This window comes from Arvicola amphibius, chromosome 5, assembly GCF_903992535.2.
Source record: "Arvicola amphibius chromosome 5, mArvAmp1.2, whole genome shotgun sequence".
Taxonomy (NCBI): domain Eukaryota; kingdom Metazoa; phylum Chordata; class Mammalia; order Rodentia; family Cricetidae; genus Arvicola; species Arvicola amphibius.
This window is the reverse complement of record NC_052051.1, coordinates 139,572,525-139,587,309: the sequence shown is the minus strand read 5'-3', so window position 1 is coordinate 139,587,309 and position 14,785 is coordinate 139,572,525. Positions and strand designations below refer to the sequence as shown.

General features: G+C 44.9%; 1 protein-coding gene across 1 annotated transcript in view; it reads left to right on the top strand.

Annotated features, from left to right (window-relative positions):
• The window catches only part of Alpk2 (alpha kinase 2), a 106,879-nt gene that overhangs the window by 21,175 nt on the left and 70,919 nt on the right, over nucleotides 1-14,785 (top strand). Inside the window, exon 3 of the mRNA XM_038330954.1 lies at nucleotides 5,541-7,242. Within this exon, the coding sequence (XP_038186882.1) occupies nucleotides 5,541-7,242 (1,702 nt within the window). The remainder of the gene's footprint in view (nucleotides 1-5,540; nucleotides 7,243-14,785) is intronic.

Sequence of the window (14,785 nt, the reverse complement as noted above, 5' to 3'; positions counted from 1 at the left end):
TCTTTCTTTGCTTGTATACAGCAAAAATTCAGCCATCTGGGACCCAGGGAGGTCCAGCTGCAAGAAGTCAGCCCTGGTGTCATAGAGCAGAACAGTAGAAAGACAGATGTGGCTGAGGGCCAAATGGGCCTGGTCACAGCTCCTAGCTTCCTTCTAGCTCTTTAGTTGTATGGTTCAACCCATTGGTTGGCTAGATTACTGAGTGGGTTGGTGAAGATATGATCAGTGATTTCCTCATTCACTTTGAAATGTTCTTAGCTGGTTATAGAAAATACAACAAGGGAGTTCTATGTGTCTCTGGCACTGTAATTGTATTACTATGACAAGCACAGGCGTGAGGCCTGGAAAAATCCAAAGCTTTGGGCTGAGGGCATAGTTCAGTGGGATAGCATATGCTAAATATGCACAAAGTCCTGGGTTTGATTCCCAACATAGAAGAAGGAGGAGGAGAAGGAGAAGAAGAAACAAAGGAGAAGGAGGAGAAACAAAGGAGAAGGAGGAGAAGGAGAAAAGGAGAAGAAACAAAGGAGAAGAAGGAGAAATGGAGGAGAAGAAAGAGAAGGAGAAAAGAAGGAGAAGAAGGAGAAACAAAGGAGAAGAAGGAAAAGAAGCAGGAGAAGGAGAAGGGGAGAAGAAAAAAGGAAAAAGACAAGGAGGAGGAAGAAGAGGAGGGGAAGGAAGATGGAAGGAAGAAATAACCCAGTTTCTTCTCCTTTCTTTAGCTATTTCGAATAACGTAATGAAGATCAATGACAGCAATAGGGAGCCAGGGATTAAAATACAGACACAGCCTAAGAAAATAGAATGACCTTAACCTGGTTCTGTGACAAGGTAAGGACACAGTTGTCATCACGGAGTTATTTACTGAGTTATGTCCTCTCTTCTCTCCTCGTGGCATGCCTAGGCATGGCTCAGGCAAACCACAGCCTGGCTGCAGGGAGAAGACCCTGCAGACATTTTCTTCCCAGCCCTTGCTCTCCTCCACTGGAAATCTGGGTATGCGATGAAGTGGAATGGCCCTGGCCTAGGGTGGTGTCTCACATTCCAGATCTAGAGGGAGTCTAAGTTTTACCTCTAGCCAGGAGGCACAGTTTAATTCTCAGCAATGGGTGGGAGGATGCTTGGCATCAGGGAAGTGGCCTCAGAGCAGACACTGAGGAAGAACAGCAGCTATGGCTGGGATAACTCAGTTTTCAACCCACATGGGATTCCCTGTCCTGATATTGTGTGTTTCGGTCAGGATTTCATGTGCCCCAGATTGGCCGCCAACTTATTGTGAATCTGAGAATGACCTTGATATTTTATCCTCTTCCCTCTACCTCTCAAGGGCCAGAATTACAGGTGTGTACAGCCTTATATGCTGGCTTCTTTTGAGTCAATTTGACATTGACACAAGCTAGAGTCATCAGAGAGGAGGGATCCTCAACTGAGAAAATGCCTCCATAAGACCAGGCTGCAGGCAAGCCTGTAGGGTATTTTCTTATCAGTGATCCATGGTGGAGGGCCCATGTTGGTGGTGCCATCCCTGGGCTAGTGGTCTGGGATTTTATAAGAAAACAGGCTGGGCAAGCCATGAGGAGCAAGCCAGTAAGCAGCATTCCTTCATGGCCTCTACATCAGTCCCTGCCTTGAGATTCCTGCCCTGTTTGAGGTCCTACCCTGACTTCCTTCACTGCCATATAGCTGTGGTTAAAAACAATGGAGTATTATTTAACATCAACTCTGTGAACATATTAAACTTGACCAATTTTATTAGATCTTAACAATTCAGTAAAAATCCTTTTGATAACTATATTAAAAGACAGAATACATATTCACAAAAAATCCACTGCTGAACTCCTTGAAGCTATGACTAAGAGCATATGCATTATCATCTAATTTGCAAGCTGAAGTAGACACTTGTTTTCCAGAGAATGATTTTACTTGGGCAAGAAGCAGTGGACAAGGGGCTGGAGTGTAGGTGGGTCAGTGTGCAAAACTGTCCTGCAGGTGTGAAGATCTGTCTGCGGATCCCCAGGACCTATGTGAAGCAGGGCAGAGTAACCCGCGTCTAATCCCAGGGTGCCTAAGAAGGATGGGTGGTGGATACAGGCATTCCCAGAAGCCTGCAGGCCAGCTAGCTCATGCCACAGTGATCAACGAGACATCCTGTTTCAAACAATGTTCCTTCAATGATGAACTGTGATGTGGAAGTATAAGCCAAATAAACCCTTTCCTCCCCAACTTGCTTCTGGCTCATGGTGTTTCATCACAGCAGCAGTGACCCCAAGGAATTTCCAGGATTCACCTCCTCAGCACCCTCATCCCATTGGTGGAGGTAGCCTTCTCCTCCCCAAATTCAATCTCATCTTCCCCTTGATTCAACCACTGAGTCAGAATCTCTGGCCATGGGGTCCAGGCATAAATTTGCTTTCTTCTTATAAATCAAAGAGATGATGCCCTCAGCCTAAGAGGCTGCATACATGATGAGATCAGGCAAAGCCATCGCCCTGCGAAAGCCTGTTCTGGGAATTCCTTCTTGGGGTTTTAGGAATCACCTCGGGGTCTATAGGTCTCTCTGCCAGCATCTTTTGCAGTTTCTGTATGCCCATTAGCCTCACATTTTAGCTGGCTACCACTGAAGTCCTTTCTTTGAGCTATCTTGCCCACTCCAGAATATAGCCTTGCACGGAATGGCTCTCTGAGGCTCTCTGAGGCTGCCGGTGATAGATGCGAGATCTCGCCCATCTCCTTGACTCTCTTCAGCTCTCAACAAAATGCCAGGTATCAACACATGTTTCCCACAGGATTGCTAAGCGGCAGAGTAGGATGGAGACTTTGGATAGAAATGCTTCATTTACACAATACTTTCTCTCTACCTTACTGTTTCCTTTCTCTGAATGGTAGTTTTCTTGACGCATACACAGACCCAGGCTTCAGAGGTCAATGGATCACTGGTTTATCCCAGTTTATCATTATGGAGGAATTACTTAACTTATTTGCACCCCAGTTTTGCATGTGGCTGTAACTAGATTGTTTTAACATAGAAGCATACAACAGATACTGGTATTATGCCCAGTTTCCCCCCCCTTTCTGTGGGATGCTTAAAGATAATGATCAAAGATACATCAACCAAAAAGCAAAACACAAAGCATCCATTAACCAGTGGAAAGTTGGTCCTTCTTAAGTCCAATTCCTTTTCCTCTCTACTCAGGGTATGGAGGGAGGAGTAGAAATTTGATATTAACTGAAATATGTGCTTTAAATTATTTTAACTAAACCATGACAATCTGATATAGCCAATTCAATTATTAACTTATTTTCAATATGGTTACTTTTGCCATTTATCGAAGATTATATTTATTTTCTCTCCTTGATATAAATGAGTATTTGTAGGCAAAACCAGGCTTTCGGTTTGTGATCTTTCTGCCTCAGCCTCCCAAGTGCTCGGGTTAGGCGTGTGCCACCACACCTGCTTCTCCTCAGATCTTGATCAATTGCTCGTCTTCTATGTGTGGCTCTGTGTGCCTCCTGGCCTTGCTTTCTTTCCACATCTCTCTCCATTGGTCATAGTCCCTTCAGGGTTTTCCTGGCACCCATAGGTCAGAATGGCTGAACTACATAGGATTTTCCTGTTGTCCACAATGGTCTTTGATGTTCCCTGTAAACCCATAACTGAGGACAGATCTCCAGGAATTAATCGAGAAGGCTCACGAAGGGAATGGTGGGTATAATAGGATACTCTGCAAAGGTTGCTTTTCCTCAGATGACAGTTTAGCTGGACAGACTGGAGCCTAACTAACGAAGAAAGGGAAGCAGTGGACTGGAGGGGGTTGGGTGGCCGTTACATGGGAATGACTCCTATCTTTGAAAACACATTTTAATTCCTCCATCTAGAAGTTGTGACTTATGAAACTCAATGTTCTTTTTAAAAAGTAATTTTACTTATCTGTTTAATGTGTATAGGTGTTTTGTTTCCATGCATGTCTGTGTAGCATGTGGATGCCTGGTGTCTGTGGGGACCAAAAGAAGGCATCAGATCTCCTGAGACTGGAGTTACAGATGTGGATGCCAGGGATTGAACTTGGGTCCTCTGGAAGAGCAGACTATGCTATTAGCTGCAGAGTCATCTCTTCAGCCTTTGATTTAGGAATTTTAAATAGAGTTCTAAGGATCCCTCCCTTTCCATTTTTTTTTGTTTTTTGTTTTTTGTTTTTGTTTTTGTTTTTTTTGAAACATGGTCTTTCTTTATAGTCTGTTGTGGCCTTGATCTTGCTGCCGTCCGTTATCTTAGCCTTCCCAGCGCCAGAGTTACAGGTGTGAACCCCCATGCCTGGCAAGCTTTTAGGATACTTATGCTCACGCTGGGGGAAACTAAAGGCTACTCGACCTTGACACTTTCATATTCTTGAAGAATACTCCGGGCAAAGAGCTTTCTGCTTCCTAGAGTCCCCCACACTCTTCCATAATAAGCTTGTAAAATAGACTGCTGCCCTAAACTTAGCTCCCCAGGATGTCCTCCAAGGCAGAGTGTCGGTCATGACCACGATCAATCCATCTAGAAACTGACTACCATCTAAATAAAGCGTCCTTGAAGTTGTAACTGAATAGGTGAGTGAGTGCTCCCCCACCCCCACCAAACTCCCATGATTGAAGGCTTATGAACATATATAGGGCAAGAAGACAAAGGGTCCCCCCGCCAAGGGAGGGTGAAGAGGGACTCAGAACTACAGGGTCAGAAGTACCCCTATCTATCTGTCTAATTCAGCCCACCTGAGTTAGATAACTGTACACATTTTAGACAGAAAACAGACGGTGAAAATCTAAGTCTCTCGGAAGGCTCCCTGCAGGGAACAAGTCAGTGAGGCCTGTCAGGTGCAGGCTCCTTGTGGCTCCAGTCAAGAGAGGAAAGAGCCGAGCCATAGGAGCGCTGTCCCTCTTGGAACAGGGAGTGCAAGCTTAGCTTAGCGTGATTCAGAGCTCTCCCCTGCTGGGCCAAAGCTGGACACCTGACTTGATCCACATTAGTCAAGGTGACATGTGGACACACATTTCCAGCAGTGAAGCTCACGGCTGTGAGTTAGATTTTTCAGTCCTATTAAGGAGGAAATGGCACCGACCTTCCGACATACAACCCCATTATGGTGTTGTATAGTTTCTTTGACAAGAAATCCCACTTCTTGGAGGGAGGAAATGGAAGGGGAAATGACACAGCTATAGTATAGTCTCAAAAAAGTAAAACTTTCCTTTCTTTCTCTTTTTTTAAAGTTATGTGTCTTCTACAGTCTTTAAAAAGAGCTACTGCAGGCATTGTTTGAGAACATTGATATAGAATGCCTTTATTATTTGTATAGAATGCCTCTCGCACACAATGCTGTTTGAAATTCAAGAGCACTAAAGCTAACTTAAACAGTAAAATAAAAATAGACTCTCTCTCTATATATATATACATATATACATATATATATTTCCTCCTTCTCAGTATTTTCAGAGCTGGCCATTTTCTCAAACAGCAAGATGTGACAAATGTCACCACACTTACCTGTTTGTCCTTTTTCTAGCTGTACCCAGAGCGATGCTGCTGTTTATCAAATCTCTGCAAGAAGCTGCATGGGGATGATCTGCTGCTCGGCATCCATTGAGGTCCAGTGTCTGCAGGACGCACAAGTGTCTCCTGAGCCAGGAGGTGGCAGGGATGCGGCTGGCAAACGTGAAACAGAGAGACATGAAGGCGATGGCATAAAGCACACAGACGAGAAATGGAGCCCTTGTAAGGGAGGAGAAAGTGTGGGGGGTTGCATGTCAGCTGATTCCTCCCCCCACACATCCAACCATTCATGTTTGCCCCACATAGAGGCCATTTATGACTCTGGTGCTTCCAATTCTGAGAATTCTCTAGATGTTAAAGAGACAAGACAAAGGATAGAGCCGTACAATTCGGATAACACACAAGAAAATTCCTTTCATTCAAATAACACTACTGGAAAACAAGATGTATGTCAGCATAGGACAGGGCATGCAACTGAGCCGGGGTTATTTGGTGATGACCTAGGTAGCGAAGGGGCTAATGAGGAGGGTGTCACCCCTCGTCATCAAAACCCCAGAGCACAGAAATACATCAGTTTTAGTCTCCCACTGCCGGAGGCCACCCTGTGTCCTTACCCAGGTGACAGCAACTCCATCAGTGTGCAGCCCAGTCCACAGGTTTCCAGCGAAGACTCTGACAGTGACTATGAACTTTGCCCAGAGATAACCCTAACCTACACGGAGGAGTTTTCGGATGATGACCTGGAGTATCTGGAATGTTCCGATGTTATGACAGATTACTCTAATGCCGTTTGGCAAAGTAGCCTGCTGGGGACTGACCGAGTTTTTTTATTAGAAAGCGATGACGAAGAGATGGCATTCAATGAGTGTGGTCTGGGTGGGCGTGAGCATTTCCTCAGTGAAATGGGTTGTGGGCCTCGGGTGTCGGGTGACATGGGGCCTATGAATGCCACCACTGGCTTGTGTCCTTATCACTCACAACCCCAGGAAGTGGGGGTCAGGAGCAGCGGCGCCTCCAGGCACAGTCCCTTACCCCTGAATGCAGGAATGACTCTTACTCTGGGACCTCACCAGGATGGAACGGCTAAGATGACTGAACCGGGGAGGGCTCCACTCCCTACTGCTTCCGAGGCTGTTGGACATGATTGTCCAGGAATTCGGGGGGAAACCAGAGACAACCCTGAAGCAAGAGAGGAATTCTCCAGTGACAGTCTGCAAACCATGGACAAGGCAGAGACAGAGGCAGGGGTGAGGCCCTCGTCTGGGGGGTTAGAAAAGTCAGAGGTGAAGCAGGGTTTTAAAAGCCTGGCTGGGGAAGGATCAGATGAAAAGCATCCGGGCAGCAGAAAGGCTGCCCCAAGACCCACCAGGGCGAGGCGGCCCGGAATGAAGGCAAATGCCAAGAAGCAGCTACTGAAAGACCATGCTCCAAAAGACACGCTTGATCTGCTCCCCAAGGAACCGACTAGGCACCCCTTAACTGGGAACTATGGACAAGAGCCCACACACACCGAGGCAGGAGCTGCTGGCTGGAATTCCCACTTCCATGCAGAACCGTGTATTCCGCTTCCTGCAGAGCAAGACTCCAAAACCTCTTGGCGGCCACCGGCAGACCCACTTCCGAAGGAAGGGGCCACAAGCTTGGGGAGAGGAGGGAAGCTGTTTAATCAAATATTTGAAGCAAGCCGGATATCAGACCAGACTGACCATCTTCAGGTAAGACCTGCTTTGTTTTGTTTATTTTGTTTTGTTTTTAAACGGAGAGAGGAAACGTTGTGTGTGTGTGTGTGTGTGTGTGTGTGTGTGTGTGTGTGTGTATGTGGTGTTTGTCACTTCAAACTCACAATTCTTGTACTATAATGTAAATCAAAATAAATATTCCAGGCCGTCGGAGTAGTTGTGAATGGCAGCTGCTGTTTCGGCAGCAGAAGGAAATCTGGCTTTGACAGAAGGCCCAGATAAACCCTGAGCCGTCCTAATTATAGCGGAGGAGAGATAGGGTAAAGTGTACTAATGGGATCCTGGACAGCTGGGAAAGAAATCTGATATTTTGCCTACGGCATGTGTTTTACTAGGCGGTGCTCAGTATTCCGAGAGTTTCTCAATTACTTGTTCATGGTGTTGCCTTTAAAGGGAGGGGGATCCCATTCTTTCTGGTCGTTTTTCAAGTACACTTTGAAAATGGTAGACTTCGGCTTTAGTCAGAACCCATAATGCAAGTGGCAGGTTTGCGGTGGGACTGAAAAAGTTACAGGATCCACTTGCCATGCAGGAGAAAGGAGGAAAAGCTGATCTTGTTGTGCGTGTGATACAATGCTTTTGATTGGGCATTTGCCTTATTTTTGCTTTCCTTAGACCATAAAGTATAAAAGAAGCCAAGAAAATGCCAAGAAGAAAGTGTATTGTCCCCTGATAATGATTTGGGTATGATTTTTAGTTCTGATTTGAAAGAGACAGAATTATAGGAATAATTAATGCATAGAGAATATTACATTTCCTATACTTGTAGTTTTAATTATGTAGTTTTATAATAGGTTTTGGGCTGATGATATGCTATGGACAAGATTTGGCTTTTGGAAACAAATGTCTTTAGGAATGTCTGTGTGACTGTATGTATGCTTGCACCCATGTATCTATTAATCTATCTATCATCTACATATCCATCTATCATAATTATTACTATTATTACCATTTTACTATACTTCTTGTTATTCCCAAACTTGAAGAAACACTGATATTTCTTACTGCCTGGGGATCTATATTAAAAATCTGGTATAATTTTTATAGAAGACTAAACAGTCCAAAGAAATAAATCCCTAATGCAAAGTAGCTGAAATTGATGAGAAGAAATAATAAATCCCAGTGCTCTGGATTCCTAAAGGCCCTGTCATAAAATAGCCAAATACAAATGTCTAGACCTGAACTCTAGATGAACCAGTTGCTCTGTTCTGCTGGTGACATTGGCCAGATGGAGCCACCGTTTCTCCTTTCTGCAGGCAACCCAGCTTGGTCCATTGTGTTCCTTAAACATCCCACGGATCGGCTCACACACCACGGCCACAGGTCTATGCACAGGACGGGTGAATGGAGGAGCTTTGGCTAACTGCTAGTCTGAAGTGCCAGTGTTAACCCTTTCATGCCATTGAACACAGAATGCCCCTTTCTAGTCCAGCTAAGCACCTTTCTACAGTTGGCTGTGCAGTTAGAACGTGTTCCCTCAAAGAGGGCCTTTCCTCTTAATAGATGGAGGCAAGAGGAAGGTGGCAGTTGACCATGTTGGCTTTACTCTGCCCTACGAGAAGCAGGTTCTAGATCTGTTAACTGTGCCCAGGAGGGAAGGGACCCCTGCTTTCCTCAGTTTGTGCCCTAACCAGAATTGGAGATGTGAGCATCTGTGGCCAGCAAGCTGGTTTACTGAAAATGCAACTAACTAAAATGCCCAGTCTTTGGGACCAAGTCTGGACCCATCTGTCAGAGTTCTTTGTGGATCCACATCCGTCCCACCTTGACTGATGTTGTGCAGTGTTATTAGGTGATTAATGAAGACCCTGAACTTCCCTGTTCGGAAAAGTGACAGAAAAGTGGAATGTTTGGGCCAGTGACATTTCTTCTCTTTAGATTAAAGCCAGAGGATTTTTCCCTCTGGGTTTGGCATATGTAAAAAATGCAGATTCTTTTAGCCCTGTGAAAAGTTTCTATTTAATTATGGGAGAGATCTATATTTCTTACACTCTATAAATCATGGCCAACAGATAGCAAGTGGCTAATTGTTATTGCAAATTTGACATAGAAATAGGGAAGTCACTGGGAATTCTATAAACCCTTGTATAATATGATCCAGGGAAAAATGACTTTTTCCATAACTAAGTTCAAATGCATTTTAAATATTATCTGACTCCTGAGGTTTGGGCACCTAAGGATTTTTGAATGCTTTAAAATCCTGCCTTCGGATTCATATTTATAAGTTTTTCCATCCTCGAGTCTAGTCTTACCCACTTACCTCGAGCCGTCTCTTTGCAGGAAGTGACTGGCAGCTTATCTTTTAGCATTTTGTCTTCATCTGAACATCATCAGGTTTAGCATTCTGAGGAAAATTCCATGCCTCTAATTGCCCGTTATTCTGTAAGGGCCTCCTGCAGAATATCTCCTGTCTGACTCACGAGCCTCCAGGTGTCTTTACTTTCTGTCGTCCCCCGTCTCTTTCACAAAGCAAAGCCATCTTGTTAGGCATTGTCTTGAAATAGTTACTGACCCAGGCTAGGATTGGAAAGCCCCCAGTTTCTCTACATTTATGGAAGATTCCAAAGCGCCTTCCAGTTTGGGAGTGGAAAACAGAGAAGGGTACCCCAGGCTAACTTGAATCCTCATCAAGGATCACACTGCCAACTCTTCATCTTGGTTTGAGCTCATGTTCTTGATCCCAGGCCTGAAACTCTGCCCATCTTAAGTTTCTTTCCCCAGCCACGCTGGAGTAAGCTCACCCACGTCTTGAGTTCACAAGGCCTATGTCTGCCTCACTTCACCCCAGAGAGCTTCGTGTTTCTTTTTGCAATTCTGAGACTACAAATGGACAGTACGGGTGTGCAGTCTCGGGTCCTGGGAGTGAAGATCTGGTTGACGAGGAGTTAGCACTAATCAGAGGAAGCGAGCCAACTCTATGGGGGAGTAGAATTTGTTTGGTGTGTGTCGTATCAAGTGCTAGAGTTGTGGCTGCCACATCATAGGCGCCCAGTCATGGAGAGAATACGTAACCTAGGAGATTAACTACCTGGTTAGGCAGGATTCCAGCGATTATTGATTATGCCACAGTCTTTACTTTCCAGAGCCCAGTCTGCCATTATTTCCACATGTGAGATGCTGCTGTCAGCCTCCCACAGAGAAGATGCCCGTCCCTTGGCTCTTCTAGTCCTGGGAATGGTTTGGTTTATTCTAAAGCCTAGCTATATAAACTGTGGGTTGTGACCCCGGAGTGAATGTAGGGGTCAGGAAACATTTAGCAATGGCAAAAGGTTTCTGACCATGCAACAACCCCAAATTAATTCCAAATCAAGCATATTAGTTGCATTAAATGTGTAATATGTGCACAATGTAATTCCATTATACATATTACTACAGCCTGATTCAGGGGTGTTTCTGACTGTAGTGGCCCATGTCACACTGTGGGACATCACTGCAGCACTGGTTCCGAACACACATGTACAATTTGCGCTGGGCATACCATCACACCACACAGCACCAACCCATGCGGCTGAAGTACCTCAGCTCAGATGGAGGTTATTGTAGCTCAAGAATTTCAGTGTTCTTACTGTATATATAAAAATTTCTGCTCTTAAAGAAGTAAGAACAAATATGGAAACCGAGACTTTTCATTTTTCCCTATTCTAAGTTTTCAGCATCAATGTTTGTTGGATTGTGTTGTGCTATATTGTTTAGTCTTACTGACTTGAGTTTCATTCGTAGAATCCATGGGGGACTGTGGAGATGGCCCAGCCAGGAAAGTACTTACTGCATAACCATGAGGACCAGAGTTTGACCCCCAGCACCTGTAGAAGCTGGGGTTCCTGGGGAGGTAGAGACAGAAAGGTCCTTGACGCTTGCTGGCCAACCAGTACAACTGAAGTGACAAACTCTAGGTCCAATAAGAGACTGTCTCAAAAACTAAAATAATAATAACCTATAAGGCTGGAAAGATGGGTCAAGAGCATAGGTCCTCTTGCAGAGGAGCTGAGCTCAAGGTGCGTCACAGCTGCCGTGGATCCTGTGCCTTCCGCCACTGCAGGAAACTGCACTCATTCATGTACTCCACCCTCTTCACACACGTGCACACACACACACACACACACACACACACACACACGCACGCGCGTGCACACACACACACACACACGTGTGCATGCTCCCCACCGTATGAATACACATGCATATACAGATCCTTAAATAAATTTTAGCTTGGAATTTAAGACAGCATATACAACATTTTTTTTCCAGAAAGAGCCCTAAAAATAATTTTTGCCACCTTGCACTACATATTTATGCAACGCGGAAGTCTCATTATTGACAAGTATAAAAATCAAAATATCTATTAACTCTAAAAATCATTAAAAATACTTTCTACCTCGCGGAATCAAGTACTCAACCAAGATTTCATTCTTTAGGTAAAATTAAGCAGGCATAGCTATCTCGTTAGCATGCAAATTTACTTTTGTCTTTAATAAGTGGTAATATTGCTTATGTGTCAAAGAATTGATGTGAAATATTATATAATCAGTAAATAGTATCCATAAGTGCTTGCTTTGTGTATTTGGTTTATGTGCCTATGTGTATACCCTCAGATCATATACAATCTCTTGGGCTGAAAGGAGTTGGGATTGCAAAAGGTTTGGGCAACCCAGTTCTAGAGCATCACGCCTTGCACCTAGGATTCCCCTGTGCACACTAGTGGTTGGTGTGCAACTTTGGCTTTTAATGTCTTGGTGGACACATTCCTTGGAGAAGTGGGCCTCTAATTCCTGGTAGAAGGGGATTCATCCTGGAGGGGGCATGGCTACAGGTATCCCTCAAGCAGGGAAGAGGCTAATTTGTGTCTTATGGGGGTGGTCTCATGCCAGGTGTGGGAGTTGTAATCCCTGGAGGTGGGTTTCCTCCGCTAACACATGGGGTGAGGTTTCCTATCCTGGTGGCTATTGGGTTGACATTCCAGCAGTGCTAGCAGTGACAGCAACCACAGCAGCTGCTCCAATGCCTCTTTCCTGTGGGTCTAGACTTAATGGGATGAACCTCCAGCTCCTCAGATGGGGCCTGTTAATCCAGCAGGATCCTGAAAAATAGGTACGCCATCTGGTACTCCTCTACCAGCCCCCTTCCCAGCCTCCAGAACTGCTGTGATAACACCCAGGCAATATGGGTATTGTCAGGAGGCAGGACCTCCACAGTCATGGGTACCTAGTTCTCTCCGTGCTGCAACACTCGACCCAAACCTAGTTCCCTTCCCGTCCTGGCAGGAGGGAGCTTTGGCAGCTACAGAGGATCAAAATGATATGCTTGTCAGGTGCTGGGGCAGATCTTGTGGGGCACATCTCACCCTTTAGTTAACATGCAGCGTTATGCCCCTCTTTCCCACAACCATCACTGCTGGTCCTAAATGCTTAGGGGAACGCTGTAAATAAAAGGGCAATTTGGGTTCTCTTGGGAATAACGCAAGCTTGGCCGAAACTTCACAGACAACGGATAGGACCCGTTTGCCTAGAAATCTATGGCCTTGATGATCCAACATTGCCTTAACCTTAAGCCTCTTGTGCCTCAACAAGAGCTACCGACTCAGTTCTGCCAGGAAATCAACCACGGGAGCTTGCTGCTTCTGAGAACGCCGTGGGAAGAGGTGTCCCTCCCGGTTGCTCAGGGAGGCTGTCCTCTCTTGCTTTCCCCATTGCTAACTTTGATTTCTCCTTTTGGAGAAAGTCACTGCACCCTTGTCGTCATGCTTGGTACGGTTGCTCCCTACCTCTTATCTGCCTTTCTGCTATCTGTGGTTTCAGAAAGAGATCATTCATAAGAGTTAACTTGTAAGGCATTCTGAGCAGTGTAATAATATCTTGTGTCATCTAGTTTGGCCCCATGTAGCATATAAACCCCTCCTCTGTGCAGAGACCCACACAGCATTCGTATTCACCCTATCCGTCCCTTAGGAGCCGTCTTGATTGTCTGACTGCTGTGGTATCACAGCGCTTGCTCAGATACCTCATCCAGTAATGGCCCTTGAAGTATAGGAAGGGTAATGTTGCCCCTCGGAAAAGCCAAACAGAGGCCACTAAGTGCTTCCTTCAAGAAGTTTCCAAAATTAATAAGGAAAGGGAAGGAAACCGCGTGCCGAGATACCTAAGACCTGCGGTAACAGCAGAAGCCCCGTGCACGGGTGCAGGAGGAATAAGACATTTTGCTCATTATGCTGTCATGCCCCAGACTTCGAAGTCACAGCCTTGGACCACGGTAGAACAGAAAAGGCCCTGAAGAGCAGGGCTGGATGCCGTCCACGGCTGCAGACATCACCAGAGGTCCAAGAATGTGTCTCCCATGAGCAAAGGGGGTACTACCGGACAGAGTGTGGGCTTGAGCCTTGGATCTGTTCTCCGTCCTGCTACTTTGTGACACTGAGGAAAATCATATTAAACCTTCTCGGCTTCTCACCTGGAAAGCAAATAGTGATAATGTCACTGCTAAAGTGTCATAAGGGGTCTGGAGAGACGGCTCAGCAGTTGACAGCACTTGCTGCTCTTGCGGTGGAACAGGTTGCATTCCCAGGACTCATATCAGGTGGTTCGCAACCTCCTGTAAACCTGGCTCTGGGAATCCAATACCCTTTTCTGGCCTCTTCAGGCTCCAGGTACACATGTTTTATATATATACTCAGACATACATATAAAATAATAAAAATAAAAAATCTATTTTTAAAAGTATTTGCATAGCACTATAAGTTTGAGACCAGCTTGGTCTACATAGCAAGTTCCAGGCCAGCCAAGGTTTCAGGTTTGACACCATGTCTGAAACAAACAACTAAATGTCTGAAGGATTCAAGATTATATATAAAGTGCCAAACACAATTAATAACTAATGATATTACCACTTTATAAAATTATTTTTCTCTTCTTTTGCTTTTGTTATTAGATTTTGGCAATGCTAAGGATTGAATCTCTCATGGTTTGCATGCCTTAAGCAAGTACTCTATCCCCATTCATAATTCATGCCTTACTAAAGATTTTTTTTGAGGGCTAGCTACAAATGTTATTTACTTAAGGGTTTTTTTGAGATAACTGTATATTCACATAAAAAATGACTTAGAATAGCTGCATCAAAGAGATCTCCTATGTCACCTTGAACTGTTCACTGGACCCATATCCTTCCTACCCTCTCCTTCTCTATCCCAGGTGACTGCTGATCTGCCCTCCAACCCTAAAATCCTATAGAAACTGAATTAGAAAGTATGTTACCTCCAGGGAATTTTCCCCCTTAGCACAATTCCCAGTTATTCATCCAGGTTGTATGTACTGGAAGTTCACACCTTTTCTTGCTCAGCAGTCTTAGGTGAGGCTTGTGCATCCTGGAGTTTGTTTAATGACTTACAGACTAAAGAATGTTTGAGTCGATTTCTGTTTTATTGTCATGGATAAAACATTTGTTTTTAAGTTGTTACTTCTGTGAGACCAGAACTGGGTGCCCTGGCTTTCATTCCTGCTGCTGTATAAAATACCTCAAAAAAAAAAAA